Source organism: Melanotaenia boesemani, chromosome 15 (genome assembly GCF_017639745.1).
Source record: "Melanotaenia boesemani isolate fMelBoe1 chromosome 15, fMelBoe1.pri, whole genome shotgun sequence".
Classification (NCBI taxonomy): domain Eukaryota; kingdom Metazoa; phylum Chordata; class Actinopteri; order Atheriniformes; family Melanotaeniidae; genus Melanotaenia; species Melanotaenia boesemani.
Window position 1 is genome coordinate 6,490,707 of NC_055696.1, and position 18,127 is coordinate 6,508,833.

The following is an 18,127-nucleotide window of genomic DNA, read 5'->3' on the forward strand; positions in this document are numbered from 1 at the left end:
TAATTCTTAATTTCAATGAGATAGTCCAGCTGAATGGCAAAGTAAAAACATTTACTGAAATACATAAGTCAATATAAATCTTTTAGACTTCTTTATCTCTTACTACTGATTAACATATCATGTCGCTCTCAAAGTAAATTAAAATTAATTGTTTTTTTTATTTGTTTGTTTGTTTCTGACTAAGATGAAGTTATAATGTTTACATGGATTTTTAATTGAATGTCCCCTCAAACAGAGGAGTTAAACAGATTCATAAATCCTCATTGTTGCTCCAACCAAGCTGAAGAGGTTATTCAGTCTGTGAACCAAGCAGTTTATCCCATTTCATAGAAGTACTGTGCCCGGCCCACTGAGTACTGAGTACCATCATTCACTTGTTGAAATAGTGGTTAAATATTCGGCGGGCAGCAACAACGTGGATGTAAAGGTTAAGGAGAAAAACTAGATAGGAGGCTGATTATAACAATAATAATTCCTTGTCCTCTTATCTTTAGATGTGGAAACTCATTCTTTGTTTTGGACCTTTATGTTTTACTCCATATTGCGTCAAGAACATCCTCCACTTCCTCTGCGCAACACAGCACAATGAAGACCAGAGGACAGCCTGCCGACCCCACACAGATTCTTTAGCCAGGCAGAAATAAAAACGTTTGATCTAAACTCTGTAGCTGTTTGTTTGGTCTGGGTAAATGGGACTATTGTATGCTAATTCTGTGCACAGAAGCATATGACCTCTTCAGTGCAGGGCACTGGCTAGTGTGAGAGAAATCATTAGCAATGCAAAGTCATGGTGCTCTGATACTCTTGTTATCGGTCGCAGATTGAAAAAAGAAAGAAAATCTGAAACTGTTATGCAACTAAAGGTAAGCACATCTCATTTCTCACACTGATGGCAGATCAAGTGGCTGTGAAAGGGTTGTAAAGTGTTTAGCAGGTTTGTGGGAAGCTTAGTTGTTATTTATGTGAAAGTTGTGTGAAATTTAAGGAATACGTTCATCCTTCAAAATCATAAAATGAATCAAATACTTTGTTTTACCATCCTTATTAGCTTAGTTTAAAACAGATGCCCATAAACAATTTGATTGATCCTAATTCTTAATTTGTTGTGGGTTAAGAAGCAGATGACAGCTCTTTGTTTTGCTCATCACGTCCATTTTGGAACACAAATCATTTTCCTGCCAGTTTTCTGAGAGTATTACAGACTTCGTTATGTTGAGCACAGATGCCCACTCTGCATGCTGAACCATGGTGAATGGTGAAAACGTGTCACATGACACATGGTGCCAGACCGCAGTGTTGCTCTCTTAAGTGGCCTGCCAGCTGCAGAGTGGGGGCAGAGAGGCTTCCTTCCTCCTCTGGATGCACATCCATGCCAAACCAGCGGGTCAGCTTTGTCCTCCACACTGCCTCCTATGCCTCTTACACCTCCAGCTGAGCCCGGTAACAACTCTGACATTTATGACTAGACTATAAATGTAAAGATGATGGTGTCATAGTTCAATCAGCAGGGATCAGAGCAGAGAAGATAAAAAAAAAAAAAAACATTTATTTTTAGACTAAAATTAATTCTGGACTCCAAATATCTTGAATTCAATCATAGTAAGGAAAATGGACATGATCTAACTTGACCTTGTTGTATACTAATTTCTTGACTGCTTTCACTTGCCTGATTTTAAAGGTATAGACAAGGATTTAACCTGGACACCAAGGTTGAATTTCTTTGGTTTACATCTTAATATTTGAACAAAAATCTTTTTTGCCTGCAGCGGTTCCTTTAAAAAGAATTAATTTAGTTTGAAATATATTTTATAGTCATTGTTTGGCTAAAAAAGTGTAATTAAAAGCTGAAATTGCTCTTGTTTGCTTACTTTAGAAAACTAATTGTTGCAGATTTTGTCTGCGAAAAAAGTGGTAAACCCAAGAATAATATATTTCATGTCACATAGGATGCAGCTGGAGGAGCTGGAATTGAAAAGTTTTGGCATTTCTACTACAGACAAAACATAACAATGTAAGCTTTATTTTATTTGTTATCATCATTTTTTGCTAGTTAACCAGTTTATTAAGGATCTAATAATCCTTTTAGCTGCAAAATACCAAATTTAAGTTATTTGTTTTAATGTGCTTTGAGAGTCAGACATAATTACAGAGTTATAAGACTAAATGTAGAGCTTCTTCTTCTTCTTCTTCTTCTTCTCTTTTTTTAATCAGTACTTGTCAAAAAAAAAGTAAATAAGCAAATTATATGACACTTTCAGGCTTTTCAAGTCTTAACAAAAGGTTTTAGGGAAACAGGCAAGAGTGAGTTTTTGGAGTGACTGATAAAAAAAACCTGGATAGGATCTATATATATATATATATATGTGTGTGTGTGTGTGTGTGTGTGTGTGTGTATGTATCCTGATTAAAACAGGAGAGTGGAGGTGGATTCAGGATGGGTCAGTTCTTAATTACATTTTTTCCAAATCATATTAGAAAAGCAGTACTTCTAAAAGTGTTCTTTTTAAAAGTGGTAATCAAAGTGTCATCAAAAAGTTGCTGACTAAATAACTATAATACACTAACCAACTTTTTCAAATACAACATGCTGATTGCAGTTTCCGATGAGAGTAATCTACTTTGGCTCTGGTTGCTTTTGTTTAAAAGTAAGAAGGGAGAGAAAAGATGGGCAGCATGGAGTTGGCTCAGCAGGATTTATCTAGTTAATGATCAGACAAAACCTGAATGAGGAAAACTTATATTTTTATTCTCTAAATCTATGTAGAAAGGCAAAACATCACATAACATTTTTATTTCCAGTTTTTCATTTTGCTTTGTACACATGTTATTTCTGTTTACTGCTTTCCGATGACTCGCTGTAAGTTTTTTCATGTTCTCTAGAAAATAGCAGAACAGTGCCTGATGCTGACCCTTTACCTGTCTTACTTTTTTCAGACCCGGAACCAAAGATGAACTGGGCATCATTCTATGCCGTCATCAGCGGCGTGAACAGGCACTCCACTGGTATCGGTCGCATCTGGCTCTCTGTCCTGTTCATTTTCCGCATCCTGGTATTAGTGGTTGCAGCTGAGAGCGTGTGGGGTGATGAAAAGTCCGGCTTCACCTGCAACACCCAGCAGCCAGGCTGCAACAGCGTCTGCTACGACCACTTCTTCCCCATCTCCCACATCCGCCTCTGGGCGCTCCAGCTCATCCTGGTCTCCACTCCAGCCCTGCTGGTAGCAATGCATGTGGCCCACCGCCGCCACGTTGACAAGCGGATCTACAAACTGTCCGGCAGAACCAATCCCAAAGACCTTGAGCAGATAAAGACCCAGAAGATGAAAATTACAGGAGCCCTGTGGTGGACCTATGTCATCAGCCTGTTGTTCCGTATTGTCTTTGAGGTCACTTTTATGTATGTGTTTTACACGATTTACCCTGGTTACAAGATGATCCGGCTGGTGAAGTGTGACTCGTACCCTTGTCCCAATACAGTGGACTGCTTTGTGTCGAGGCCCACGGAGAAGACGGTTTTCACCGTGTTCATGCTGGCTGTGTCAGGGGTTTGCATTCTGCTCAACATTGCAGAGGTGATCTTCTTAGTGGGGAAGGCCTGCAGTAAGCACCTGCACAATGCTGGAGACTCATCAGTGGCAGCTTGGATCCAACAAAAGCTTTGCTCCTACTAACAAACAGACTGATTTCATAGGTCTACAAAGTGACGCTTAAAATGGAATTCTCTTTCTGACTGAACATTGAAGGTCAATAAATAATACTGCGTGGAAAAAATGAAAAGGTAATGACTTATCTGGTGGCTTTAAGACTTTTCATACCAGCAATTAAAGTCACAAAGAACCAAAACATTGTAGTACTTTGTAATTAAATTATACCATATAATGCACATAATATATACCAAGAATTTCCTCTGGAATTAATAAAGAATTTTTATTTCAATTTATAATTTCTGCAAGTTTAGCAAAAATAAGTTGAGTGGCATTCAATGAAGAGGTATTCCAGCTCTCTGTTGTCCCTTATCCTTTTCATTCAGCTTGAAATAAACTATGAAGCCGAACCTCTGCCACATATTATTTTAAATAAACACTTTTTTGTCAGAAAAATGGGGAAATATAGTGATACTGTAATCTATTATTATTTATGTAAAATGCAGTAATAATAACTTGTTTGTTTAAATCGGTATAGCTTGAACCTAACATGATGGAGGATTTAATGATTCCCTCAATTATTATGGGCAAGATCTTTTATTTAAATGTGGTGAACATGTCGCATTTTGTCGACGTTAATCTTAACATCCTTTTTTCTTTTGTGGTTGAAAATGTTCATATTTAAACAAAGCAACAAATCACAAAACTGAAAAAAACTTGAAACTTTTTGTTGAATTTTAATCCTAAATGTGTTATTTAAATGCATAAATTTTGTTTATTTATTGTCCACACAAAACAGAATAAAATCAACCAGTGTCCATCTTTGTGTCATTTTTACCTTATCTAATCCAAAATGTGATTTTTATTCTTTTTTAAATTGTGTCACTTCTAAAATATCTATGGTTACTTTGTCTGAGTGAGCAGCAGAGTAGAGATGCCATGCCATAAATGATGAGAGAGGTGCACTTATTTCTAAACTCTAATTAAGCTGCAGTCATAGGGTTGCCAGTTTGTGGTTCCTCTCAGCACTTGGGAATGTAACCAGAAAAAAAAGCAGGAGACTTTAGTAAAACTTCGCCACATATTTGGCAGCACCTATACCACCTTTAAGCAAATCCAATGTTACCACCTGTGTGGAAACATCTCAAGCTGATGAAATCCTCCTCGTAGCAGTCGAGTGCTGAGTTTGAGGTTATCAATAGCCACGCCATGTAAGGAGGTCACAGCATGGGTCACAGCAGCCGACCCTGAGGACAGCTGGACCTGCTGAGGATTGAGGGTTCTCCTCTTTTTATGGAACTCGTCAACACACACCATCTATCAAGTTCAGACTGATGGGAGACATATTTTCTGTAAACAGACTCCTGTTATCTGTCAATCTAGTTGTGACTGTTTGTGACCAAAGTTCAAGAGATTTGTGGAGGATTTTAGCTGCATTCACACCTTTTCTTGAAAGTTTCCACAAAGAAATCCATCAAATACATGGTGATTTTGACCACCACCACTGTTTTCTAAAGTTTATAACACAGTATTTCAATTTACTTAAGATCTAGACTGACTGGACCAATGCAACAGCTTGATTCTTTCCTTTTTTTTTCATTAATTTCCTATCCTGCTCCTATCTTGGTACCACGTATATATATATATATACTGTATATATATATATATATATATATATATATATATATATATATATATATATATATATATATAAACTATCGGATTATCTTTTATATGGTTTCACAGCTTAGACTCACTTATAAGTGCTTTCATTTATTAATCATGTGCAGACCCTGGGTGTAGCGTGGACCCCAGTCTGCCCTGATCTAGGTGGCTCCTGTAGTGATGTCCTCTGTGGTCATTGGTGAGGTAAAGACCAATTCCCAATACATTGTTTTCTCGTCTTAGTGTCAAGCCAGATGTTGATGTTTCAGTTAAAGAGACAGAAACTAGAAGTAAAGTTTAGATAGTGTCTCTGTAGGGGGAGCCAAAGAAAAATTGACAGATTTTCTAGCATTGATTTACAAGTCACATTGACATGGCTGTAAAACCTACTCAGCGGCAGTTACATCACAGCACACTGTAGTTAAGGGCTACCAAAGCTGTGGTTTTCTTTTCATTTGGATTCTATCATTTTTCTTGTTTAAAATGTTTTTAAAAATGATAAAATAAAGATTTTAATGTTATGCTATAAACCGAATATACTCAAGTAAAATATAAAATAGTTACCAGAAGTTATAGTGGCTACACTGCCACTGTCGTATGTGTGGTCTACAAAAAAGACAACATGATGCTGTAAATGGGACACTTTGCTTAATGTTGAGTTGGCATTCAGGTAAATAATAAAAAATGTTTTAGAAGATGCACATTTTTTTAATGAAAAAAGCTTGTCAACTAGAAAGTAGTGTTAATTGTAGCACTTGGGGGCTTTAAGGTGTCTGAAGCTCCCCCACAAAGTCAAGGGTCAGATCACCAGAAGAGTGACTACACAGCCACTCCCTGCACCACAAATTATATTTAGAGCACCCTCACTTGTCATCTAAGCCTGCGTCCTCACTGGACTCCTCAGCTGCAAATCAGTTAAAGAGAAACACCTCTCGAAAGAGTGGCTTCAGAGTTTTCAACACATGGGAAAGTTTTAATCTGTGCTCAGAAGACTCAGGATTAGCTGAGGTGGCTTGTTGTACACTGGGTTTCTGTAAAGTTGGAGTGGAAGTGCAAGCATCCAGTAGGATCATAGAGCAAAACCTATCTCGGAGAAGCTGATCTTGGCATTGCATTTTTCTTTGTGGTTCAGGTGAACATGGCCTCTCTGTGAAGTGAAGAAGCTCAGTCTGTGACTCAGAGGGAAATGCACATTAACAGGTAGGTCTTTCTTCAACTAGTCCGATACTGAGGATAGACTTTAGAATCCATACTCAATAATCAGAAATTGATGTGACAGTTGAAAGTACTAGTAGTTACAAACCTATTATGATGTCTTTATTCATAGTGGTGCTTTAAAAGTATAAATATGTAACTATGGAGGAAACAAATTACTTTTTTTAAATCACGAGAATGTGAAACATGTTTCCCTTAGTCCCAACTCACAGTCTAAATCAGTGGTTCCCAACCTTTTTTCCCTGAGGACCCCATTTATGCAACTACCAAAAAGCTCTGAACCCCCCCGCCCGCCTCGTGCTGAAGTCATGCTTGGTTTTATCCTTTCATTAGCTAGCCGTAAATGATACATTCTGGTTGACTCCTTTCATTAATACATATATATATATATATATATATATATATATATATATATATATATATATATATATATATGTATGTATATACAATTAAAATATATAATAATATAAAATACAATTGTAATTACCAACACTGGTTCCATGTGAAGGAAACACCCAAATAATAATAATAATAATAATAATAATAATAAAGTTAGGCAAATTTACCTCAAGTCGTCTCTGTGTTGACATGGTCTTAATTTGAATCACACTGGCTCTAAACAGTCAAAACCTCAGGGAGCACCTGGGCTTTTTGGTGGACCCCCTTGGGGGTCCAGGGAACCCAGATTGGGAACCACTGGTCAATAATAAAAGATGCTCAAATTCACTGTTTGCTTACATATGTTTCCTGACCTTCCTTTTTTTAGAGAACAAGGGCAACTATCTCTAATGTAGTGTGGGGAGTACTGTTGGGCACGGTGTCACAAGATCTACGCCAAGGCCAACAGTCTCACCAAGCCTACTTCAGGGCTTTCTCATACACACAGTAAGCAATGTCCTCATCTTTTTTTTAACTGTACACACTAAAAGGAACACAACCTCTAAGAAAACAAAGAGTAAATTCATAAAGGATCAATGTCTCTGTTGGCATGTTTTCATGGGTTTTATGATGTATAGCAGTATTGCAAAATACATGACCGATATAAAGAAGTCCTGTATTTATTCTGGCATGCGTGGAAGCCACGTTTTGAATTGAGTGCACAACCCAAGCCAGGGAAAGATACTGCTTCAAAGTCTGAGGATACTTCTGATTAGCTTGTTGAGACAGCAATGTGAACATGCCTGCTCATGTCTCTAATTTAAGCCATAATGTTTGGAAAATGGATATAGAGGATGTTCTGGGCAGTTTTAATGACCACCCTCACAGTCTTCATGGACTACGCACATGCAACACCAGTGTGTCATAGTTTCCAGTTAGGAAATTGTGTCCTCAGTAAATACAGTCATGTTTTTTTTAAATAAATAAATAAATAAATACAGTCATGCCTGATCTATCAGGAGAGATGTGTGATGATCAGACCAGGTCACTGAAACTGACATTGCAAAGCAGGGATTATAACTCCCTGCACGCTGCAAACTACAGATTAAGTTACCAGTTAACTGACCAATACTAGACTGCACACTGCATTTTGTGAATAAATTTACCTCAGGAAAAGACCCCAAAGGTTTAGCTGGAAAAAACACAAACATTTGATGTACAGTACCTTCAAAGCAGGGTGACAGGGTCATATCAAATTTTAAAAAAACGTTTTCATTTGATTTGATCTAATTTAAAATAAATATTTCTTCTTTTTTACAGACCTTTCTCTGTGTTTTCCCAATAAAGCCAATATTTGAGCCACTATGGGAGACTGGAACTCCTTGGGGAAGCTGCTGGAAAGCGCCCAGGAACACTCCACTGTTGTGGGCAAGGTTTGGCTTACAGTGCTGTTTATTTTCCGCATCCTGGTGCTGGGAACTGCAGCTGAGAAAGTGTGGGGTGACGAGCAGTCTGGCTTCACATGTGACACCAAGCAGCCTGGTTGTCAGAATGTCTGCTATGACAAGACCTTCCCCATTTCCCACATTAGATTCTGGGTGATGCAAATCATCTTTGTCTCTACACCCACACTGATTTACCTGGGCCACATCCTTCATCTGGTTCGCATGGAGGAAAAGGAGAAGCAGAAACTAAAGGATAAGGAAAACCAGCAGCAGCTACCTACGCATAAGGCTAAGAAGACCCCAGTTAAAGACAGCCAAGGGCATGTGCATTTGCAGGGTGCACTGCTGCGAACCTACGTCTTCAATATTATTTTCAAGACCCTGTTTGAGGTGGCGTTTATTGTGGCTCAGTACTTTCTGTATGGGTTTGAGCTCAAACCCATGTACACCTGTGATCGCTGGCCTTGTCCGAACATGGTGAACTGCTACATCTCCCGACCCACAGAGAAAACGGTTTTCATCCTTTTCATGCTGGCTGTGGCCTGCGTTTCCCTTCTGCTCAACCTGGTGGAGATGTACCATCTTGGTTTCAAAAAATGCCACCAGGGTCTTCGTTACAGACGTTCGCAGGCTTCATGTGAGGCTCCCAAGGCCCTAAATGAGGCGGTCATGCCCTTTGTTCCAAACTACACCTACTATAATGGTCATGCTTCAGTGCCTGAACCTTTCCCTGCAGAACCTAACCCTGCTTACAGCCCCTACAACAGCAAAGCGGTTTCCAAGCAGAACAGAGACAATATGGCTGTAGAGAGGAAAGGCAGAGCAGAGGGAGATGATTCTGAGAAGACAAAACCCTCTGGTCCTGTCTTTGAGTCTCCTGTTGAAAATCAGCGTAGAAACAGCCAGTCAAGCAAGCACAGCAACAACAAGAGCAGATTGGATGACCTGAAGATCTAAAGACATTCTGTCTTTTAATTTAAGATTCAGGAAAATAGGAGATGCCACTAAAGCATGCAAAAATATATTTAATGAGTGTGGAACACATTTCAGAAAAAAAGTAAAATACCAGAAAACAGATCGGAGCATTCATGAGTTGTATGTCAAGAGGCAGAACATGTGTTGAGAAGAATTTTTTGGAACTCCCCAGCTAACAGGAGTTGGTAATGTGAGTCACAACTACATACAAGGGATGAGCAACTCTGGACCTCAAGGACCAATCTCCTGCAGGTTTAAGATGTTTCCCTGTTCCAACAAACCAAACCCCTTCATCCTCTGAATGTGGACTGTTTTAAATTTTGCTGTGAGACTGGGTTGAATCAGAAATAAACTTGAGAGATCAGAGGCTGCACTAAAAAGCAGTATCAGAATCAGAATGTCTTCATTGTCACCGTACACTGTACGAACAAACTGAGAGTGCAGTCTTTTATGTGCAGTCAAATAAAATAAAGCAGCAACAGCACTGAAACAGATTAAATAAATACATAACAACCAAATAAATAAATAAAGAAAAAAATTTATCACAGATATGAAACTGTATTAAGTGTTGTTTTGGCTCTTTCATAAAAACTGTTCTCAAGTCTGTTTGTTTTGGCCCTCAGAGCCCATTAGCTTTTACTTAAAGCAATAAATGCCCTCCAGGAAGGGCAGGCGCCCAAAACGTAACAACTTTTTAAGGAACAGCTTCTGGTGTGAGGACTATACTTATTTATCTTACATTTTCAGTCCAGCACCCCGCATTACTCTGCTCGGATTTGCGTGTTATCTTCACCTGTTTTATCCATTTTAACCCTGACAATGGACATGTTGCAATGATGTTGAGCACCGTTCCTCGAGGTCAGCTGGCTTTTAGGCTTTAAATACGTCCCAGCTCCAACCCACCTGATTCCAATTAAATGAGTCTTCTCAACTTGTCACGTTCTGCCCAAGTCTGTTAATGACACATGAGTCTGAGTCAGGCATATAGAAGCAGGAAACATGTAAAACATGAAAAACAGTAGCCTTTGAAGAACCAGAGGTGGCATAGCAGTACCATGATAGTTATCAATGCAATTACTCCAGGTTTTGTGACTAATTCCAGTAATTTATTTCGAGCAAGATTAAAAGCAACACAGCTGCAGCAGCCAAGGCTGACAGTAAAACTAACAGAAAAAGGAGAAGGTCAGCAGTCAGCATCCTTTTTTCACTGCTTGCAGTGAGAATGTGAAAGTTAATGTATAAGCTTATAAATATCACTGTCACACACTAATGTACACATATGCATCAGCTAGCCTCAATACATTTACTAGAAAGCTATTATGGTTCCCTGTGAGGGACTGAGGCCAAGGATGAAGAGAGCACAGGAGGTTTTTTAAAGAAAAAAACTTTTTCTATTTAATTTACAAGAAGAAAACAAAAATTAAAATTCCAAAATAAGTGTTCTGGGCCCATTAAAGAGGTCAAATAAACAGAACATCAACATAACTGAAAGCTAAATGACTTGTCACAATGACACAGACTTTATGCTGCCTGGTCAAACCATTTGACATATAAGGGCAACATAAAATAACGATCTCCAAGGCAAGGCAAGGCAAGGCAGTTTATTTGTATAGCACATTTCATGTACAGGACAATTCAAAGTGCTTTACATAAAACAAAGACATTACAGATATTTAGAATAGTAAAAGGCATCAACTCATAATCAACACATAATCACAATAAAATAATAAATTACATTAAAATGATTAAAAGCAAGATAAGTTAAAAAAAAAAGGTACCGTGCAGATTTCATGCATAGGCGCATGAGAAAAGAAAAGTTTTTAACCTGGATTTAAAAATGTCTACATTTGGGGAAAGTTTAATCTCCACTGGCAGTTTGTTCCATTTGTTTGCAGCATAACAGCTAAATGCTGCTTCTCCATGTTTAGTCTGGACTCTGGCCTGGACTAGTTGACCAGAGTCTTTGGATCTAAGAGCTCTGCTAGGTTTATATTCTCTGAACATATCACAGATGTATTCTGGGCCTAAACCATTCTGGGATTTGTAAATGATCAGAAGGGTTTTAAAATCTATTCTGTGACTGACTGGAAGCCAGTGTAAAGATTTCAAAACTGGTGTAATGTGTTCAGATCTCTTAGTCCTGGTTAAAACTCTAGCAGCAGCGTTCTGGATGAGCTGCAGATGTTTAATGCTCTTTTTAGGAAGTCCTGTTAAAAGACCATTACAGTAATCCAGTCTACTGGAGATGAATGCATGGATGAGTTTCTCTTGGTCTTTCTGGGAGACTAAACTTTTAATTCTGTTGATGTTTCTGAGCTGGTAAAAAGCTGTCTTAGTGACAGCTTTGATGTGGCTGCTGAAAGTCAGATCTGAGTCTATCAACACTCCCAGGCTACGAACTTGGTTGGTAATTTTAAGAGCCCGAGTCTCCAGGTGTTTGCCAGTGCTGACCCTCTTCTCTTTGCTACCAAACAGAATAATCTCAGTTTTGTCTTCATTTAATTGTAGGAAATTCTCCCTCATCCAGGTGTTTATTTGCTCCAGACACTGACACATTAAGTCTATTGGACTGCAGTCATCTGGTGACAGAGACACATAAAGTTGTGTATCATCTGCATAACTTTGATAACTAATGCTATAGTTTTGTAATATTTTACCCAAAGGGAGCATATACAAGTTGAACAGAAGAGGTCCAAGGACTGACCCCTGGGGGACTCCACAAGTCATGGCCACTCGCTCGGATTCATAGCTGCCGATCGTAACAAAATAACTCCGGCCTTCTAAATAGGACCTGAACCAGTTAAGAACCGCTCCAGAAAGTCCAACCCAGTTTTCCAGCCTGTGCAACAGGATTCTGTGATCTACAGTATCAAACGCAGCACTGAGATCCAACAGAACCAGGACTGATACTTGACCAGAATCGGTATTCAACCTAATGTCATTTAACACTTTGACCAGAGCTGTTTCAGTGCTGTGATGAGGTCGGAAGCCGGACTGAAATTTATCAAGATTTCCACTTTCATTTAAAAAGTCATGAAGCTGGTGAAATACAACTTTTTCAATAATCTTGGAAATAAAAGAGAGGTTAGAGACAGGTCTATAGTTGTTCATTATAGAGGCGTCTAGAGTCCTTTTCTTTAGGAGTGGCTTAATAGCAGCTATCTTTAGTGACTTGGGAAAAATGCCTGATGCCAGTGAGCTGTTAACTATCAGTAGGAGATCACTTTCTACTGAGGTAAAAACAGTTTTTAAAAAGTCGGATGGTATCATGTCCAGAGTGCAGACTCCAACAAACTTAATAAACCTAATTAATTCATAACAGAACTTAATTAATTAAACAATTTAGACTCTAACTTTTTAGGGAAACAGAAATCTAAATAATCATAATTAGACATAAAGAGCAACAAATAAAGTAATACAACAGAAAACCTAAACCCCTCTCCCACCATTCTCCTGTGCAATGGAAGAGTCCAATTAAGCTGCAGCCTCCTTAAGGGAGATCCACATCAGCTGGGACTCTTTTCCTTAGCAGGCTTGGTTCTCCCACACACAGCAACTTCCCCAGGAATTGGCAACTCAAAGAAAATGCATATTAACTGTCATAAAAACCAAATTAACAAGGTGACAAGAATAAGTCAACTAAATGTGCGCACCCAATAAGTTAACTACCCCGTCCAAGCCGGTTAATGAAAATGTGAAAATATGAAACAAATGGTAAGTTTGATAAATAAAGCATCTATTTTTTTATTAAACCTTTATTTAACCAGATAAAAAACCCATTGAGATCATGATCTCTTTCACAAGGGTGACCTGGCCAAGAGGGCTGCAGCACATCATAAACAGACAAACAAAACAATATGAGAACCAAAACAAAGAAACAAAACAAAATTAAAACATACAATATCACCAAAGCAATAGCATTTTCAACATAGAGTGCGTGTACTATCCAAGCAATTTTACAACAGACAACGAATTAAGATTTATAACACAGGCACTGTCCAATAGTCTCACTCTGTCTATCCTTTAATATAGAGCGGAAAGCTCCAAGAGGAATAATTTCAAGAAGTTTCAGTTTGGACTGTAGAGTGTTCCATGCTGTGGGGGCAGCAAAGCTAAATGCTCTTTTTCCAAATTCAGACCTTACTCGTGGAACAGATAAAACAAGTGTAGAACAAGATCGCAAGGCATAGCAGCTGCTTGTTTTCTGTGATGTATCTTGATAAGGAGATGTGGAAAAGTTGAACCTCAGGCAAAAATGTCTCTGGACGCTGACTTGAATAATAAAAAGAAGTTTATTACAAAAGTTCAGACATCAAAACAGATTTCTGCAGTAAAATCTGGAGGTCCCAAAACCAGAACGAAGACCCAAAGACCTGATGTAAAGTTCTGTCTTATATATGGTTTAAACAAAGAAAATTCCTCAGTCCTGTATCCTCCAATCATAGAGTTTGTATATAGGATGTTCGTGTGCGTAGAAGACATGTTCGTGTGTGAATCCAGTCTATAGGACAGAGAACCTTATATGGTAAATCTTGAGTGTGTATCATAAAATGCTATGTTTAGATCTGCAGTAAAGTGCACAAATAAGGAGGACTCAAGCTTAAGAGAGCTTTATCTGGTTAAATAAAGGTTTAATAAAAATAATAAAAAAGCATCTATTTAATTAACTGAAATAAAGAAAAAAGATTACCAGACCGGGCTCAGTACCAGATCGCCTAGGCAGCCACATTCCCAAATGGCCCTCGAATTAGTATTAATCACACCCTTCTGAATTTAACAATCATGAATGACTAATGTGCTGGTGAGTCATTTTTTTATTTAGCGTTTTCACAAAGCTTTATTTTTATGCCTTTTTTTTTTAAACAGTTCCTGTTTAAAAAAAAACAGTTCCTGTTGTTTAAGATTTTAATCAAGTCTTTGAATAAATGTAGTTTTACCATCAATATATAATCCCCATTGAACAAAATAGCTGAAGATTCAACTGCACGCAGATGCCGCACAAGCATAAATTCGCCTTTAGAGTTGACCCATTTGAAAACGACACATCACTAACAGATATATTTAAAGAAATTTAACACAGAAATCACCATTTCTCATGCAGAATATGATTTTCTAATTATTTAACTGATTGAAACTAAAGAAAAACAAGCAAAAAAAAAAAAAGATAAAAAAGGTCACTAATTTAGTTTTTAATGATCTCCCATACTTGTGACCTTTAATGACGATAACTTGAGAATTTTTATTGTTTACAAATCTTTATCTTAAAAACTGTGAAATGCACAAAAAGGCTAAACAAAATGTTTCAAAAATGTTGTTTGATTTAAATAAATGTGTTAAAGAAATAAAATTCCTAAGTGTTTTTCTGCCATGTTATGTGTTTTTTGTTTTGGTTTTGTGTGTGTGTGTGTGTGTGTGTGTGTGTGTGTGTGTGTGTGTGTGTGTGTGTGTGTGTGTGTGTGTGTGTGTGTGTGTGTGTGTGTGTTTATTAATGACATTGGCAATAAATTCTAATACAGGCTGGATTCCACGTTTCCTCCTGACTCAAACATCTGCAATCACCATTTCTTACTTGTCATTTAAATTTTTGAGACACACTGTAGAGTGAATTCATCTGTTGTCATGTTTCTTCTTCTTCTTCTTCTTTTGTTTTTGCAACTTATCTACTGCTGGAGGCTAGGGGATGTTTGTGTGATGTAAATTAAAACTGTAGGCATAAAAATGCATTTATGCTACAACTTGGTAAATCTAACAGTTCCAAAGCCAAACCAGCTTTGTTTGAAAGGTGCTAGAGCACTATTTGGGATAAATAATATCGAAAAACGGCACATAGAAGACGGTACATTATTATTATCATTATTATTATTATTATTATTTGAGATGAAGTCCTTTAAATAACATCTAAGTTAAATTCTTAGCATTTTCTAACTCTAAGCTTTTTTTGTTTATTTTGTTTATTTTTTTTAGCTGTAGCAGGCAGACTAATTTCCAGAATACATACCATCATACACTGGTGGGAGCTGTGCTTCAAACTCTTCCTCTACTAGCTATATATAGCTGCCATGCACACTTGGAGGACCGACATGGGTGAAATGGGGGTAGGGGACCAAAAGTTTTGCCTTTATATAAGTGATAATATCAAGCTGTTGTCAGCACTTTAGTCTAAATAAAGACAGAGTGGGTTGCAGCTTGTCAGATAATGAAAGCAGTAATTCCATTTGTTAAATGACACCATGTTCAAAGAAAGTCCTGATTGAAAGATGAAGCCATGTATCATCTGTTCTTTGACCTGAAGCAATATACCTCCTGTAGACTGCTGTCAATCTCACTCAAGCCAATTTATGGTTTTCATATTTATTTTTTATGCTTGAAAATGGTGCTATTAGGCCAGTTAAAAGTGTGTGGTAATTTAAGCAGCATGCTATTAATCTCCACTGCCTTTATGAACCAAAATAACTCAAATTTCCTGAGTAACCAAGTCTTTCTTGAGAGGAAAAGGCTGGAAACTGAACAGGTGACAGGGGTTAAGGTTCTGACCTCCAGGTTACAAGGCTATGCAACCAAATCTCTGAGCCAGAATAGTATTCAAGTGATACTCAGAGACCATTTTTCACCGCTGCCCCTCGTAAATCAGGCAGACTGGAGTGCATGCTTTTGGACAAGTTAATGAGGGGATAAGCAGTGGTATTGTAAGTCTCTATGTATCATTAACTTGATTTACAGGTAAAATGTTGGCCCATTGATGTCAATAACTGATTTGTGGCTCTTTTTATTAAATGTTAAAGCCTGGCCTTTAACATTACTTGCAACATAGTTCATTTTATCCTTGCGGGCTTCCTAATTGCATATAATCTCACCAAAACTTGAACACTGCTGAGCTTTATCCTGTCATGCCTTTTATCTCAAAGCAGTGTAATGTTTTCAAAGGCTTTAAAACACCAAAAATAATGTAATGCGAGTATTGTATATATAATGTGTCATACCTACTGTAAGGGTTTGGTCACTATTTCAGGGTTGTGAGACCACATGTCTGGGACTGTAGTTATTTGTTTACTGGTGGGGAAGACAGCTGTTGTCAAGGAGCAATAAATTTCAAGACTTTTAGGTAATGTTGGACAGATAAAAATGCAACTGTGTGGTTCAGAATATACTGTATGCAGCTTGTGAGTGGCACTGCAGGACAGACAATTCACTGCTTTTTAGTCATTAGATTTTGCTCCATGAAGCAGTCACTTGGGCCAAAATTGCTTCATTTACTCTGGTATCAAAGTAAATGTTATTTGTACTTCTTTCAGTTAACATTGGTTTGTGTAATTCAAAAGTCCACACCTCAATGAACCATTACCTTTAGTGCAAAAATATTAAGGACCTACTTGTCACTCTTTGAATCATCGCTCTTTATTCTGGTGCATTCAAATGGAAATAAATCATAAACAAGCAAGTAAACAGAAACATCTAAGCATCACGAGTTTTGCAAAACAAGAGTTCATTCAAAAGCTAGAGATTTTTGTAGCTGCAGAACGAGATGTCCTTCCTCTGTTCCCCCTTTTCACTTTTATTCTCATTAGGAGGAAATCAGACTTTAAAAATGGGTGTCAATATGAAGCATTTAGCAACGAGGTTTGTTTGATCTTAATCGTAGAGCAAAAAATGATTTCTCTTAGACAAAATTGACTTTCTGAGTTTTAAGTTACTTTAAAATATTTAGAAACGAAACATGCAATTACTCAGAACCCACAGATTCTTAGATCAAAAGCAGTAATTTACATTTTATAATAATTTCTTGCTACAAATACAACATGAAAACTGAATAAGTAAAAAACACAAAACAAATAAAAGTCAACCAATGCTCATATGTGATTGTTTTAAATAGTATTGATTTGGATTGAGGTTAAGACCAGCCAAAATTAAACATTTCTCTGTTTAGTTATGTCATTCAGCACTGTTAAAAGTCCCAAATTTAGCTTTGGATTTGAGGAATGCTATCATCTGAATCACATAGATTAGTGTACTTTTATATTTTGCATCATAAATGTAAACAAAGGCATTTTTTTTGTGCGTCAGCTCCAAAGGTAAATTTAATTTGTACAAATAAGATTCAAAACATTTTTTTTAATTTGTCTCCTGTTCAAATATAAACTTTCTTTCAATCAATCAATCAAGATCAACAATTACAGAAGAAAATACTTTTCTGGCTGCCCGAAACGTTGAGAAAGAAAATAAGTGGTCAGTCATAAAAGAGAATCATTTAGCAAATAGCATAATTACATATAAAGAAAACAGCAAACAGAATTGAAGCTGCACTTAAGAAGCAACTAAAAAAATCATCCCCAGCACATGCAAACACTGTAAAAGCTTTTAAATCGTGGTTTTGGCCCCAAGAGATGACGAGCTGCAGCTGAAGCGGTCATGACCTTTTAGAATCCCATGCCTCTGAGATCTGGCTGAGATACAGGCACATCTACAGCTTGTGAATCTCAAATAACTGTGCAAATTACTCACTGAGACAGAAGCAAGAGGAAAGACAAAGGGGGGGAAAAAAAAAACTAAACTAAAATATTGTGAAATCTTCTTTCTCTGGCAAGCATTTATAGCAGTTTGCCAAGAGCTGGCAAATCTTAATTATGCTACACATGCTCTATATATCTATATATTATGTTTACAACTAAGATATATCCTACGTATAAGTCAGTCATATATATACTCACACACACACACATATATATATATATATATATATATATATATATATATATATATATATATATATATATATATATATATATATACATATACATATACATATAC

The 18,127-nt window shown here is 37.3% G+C and overlaps 2 protein-coding genes across 4 annotated transcripts; both read left to right on the forward strand.

Annotated features, from left to right (window-relative positions):
• Window positions 1-788: 788 nt before the first annotated feature.
• gjb1a (gap junction protein beta 1a) lies at window positions 789-4,344 on the forward strand. Of its 3 annotated transcripts, XM_042007810.1 has the most exons (3): window positions 1,379-1,440; window positions 1,947-2,011; window positions 2,935-4,344. In XM_042007810.1, exon 3 carries the CDS (start codon window positions 2,949-2,951, stop codon window positions 3,669-3,671), a length of 723 nt encoding a protein of 240 aa, XP_041863744.1. In that variant the 5' UTR covers window positions 1,379-1,440; window positions 1,947-2,011; window positions 2,935-2,948; the 3' UTR covers window positions 3,672-4,344. The 3 variants fall into 3 exon arrangements, with proteins under 3 accessions (XP_041863745.1, XP_041863743.1, XP_041863744.1); XM_042007811.1 differs by lacking the exons at window positions 1,379-1,440; window positions 1,947-2,011 and adding an exon at window positions 789-863; XM_042007809.1 differs by lacking the exon at window positions 1,947-2,011 and having other exon boundaries at window positions 1,363-1,440.
• A 1,906-nt stretch (window positions 4,345-6,250) lies between these two features.
• Window positions 6,251-10,896, forward strand: gja2 (gap junction protein, alpha 2). Its single transcript, XM_042007807.1, has 3 exons — window positions 6,251-6,509; window positions 7,291-7,409; window positions 8,223-10,896. Exon 3 carries the CDS (start codon window positions 8,267-8,269, stop codon window positions 9,302-9,304), a length of 1,038 nt encoding a protein of 345 aa, XP_041863741.1. The 5' UTR covers window positions 6,251-6,509; window positions 7,291-7,409; window positions 8,223-8,266; the 3' UTR covers window positions 9,305-10,896.
• The last annotated feature ends 7,231 nt before the right edge of the window (window positions 10,897-18,127 follow it).

Excerpts from the sequence above, each read along its gene's own strand:
- gjb1a (XM_042007809.1), top strand. The coding sequence starts at position 1,413 with ATGCCTCTTACACCTCCAGCTGAGCCCG. Across the intron at positions 1,441-2,934 it reads TACACCTCCAGCTGAGCCCG|ACCCGGAACCAAAGATGAAC; the intron begins GTAACAACTCTG and ends TACTTTTTTCAG.
- gja2 (XM_042007807.1), top strand. The coding sequence starts at position 8,267 with ATGGGAGACTGGAACTCCTTGGGGAAGCTGCTGGAAAGCGCCCAGGAA.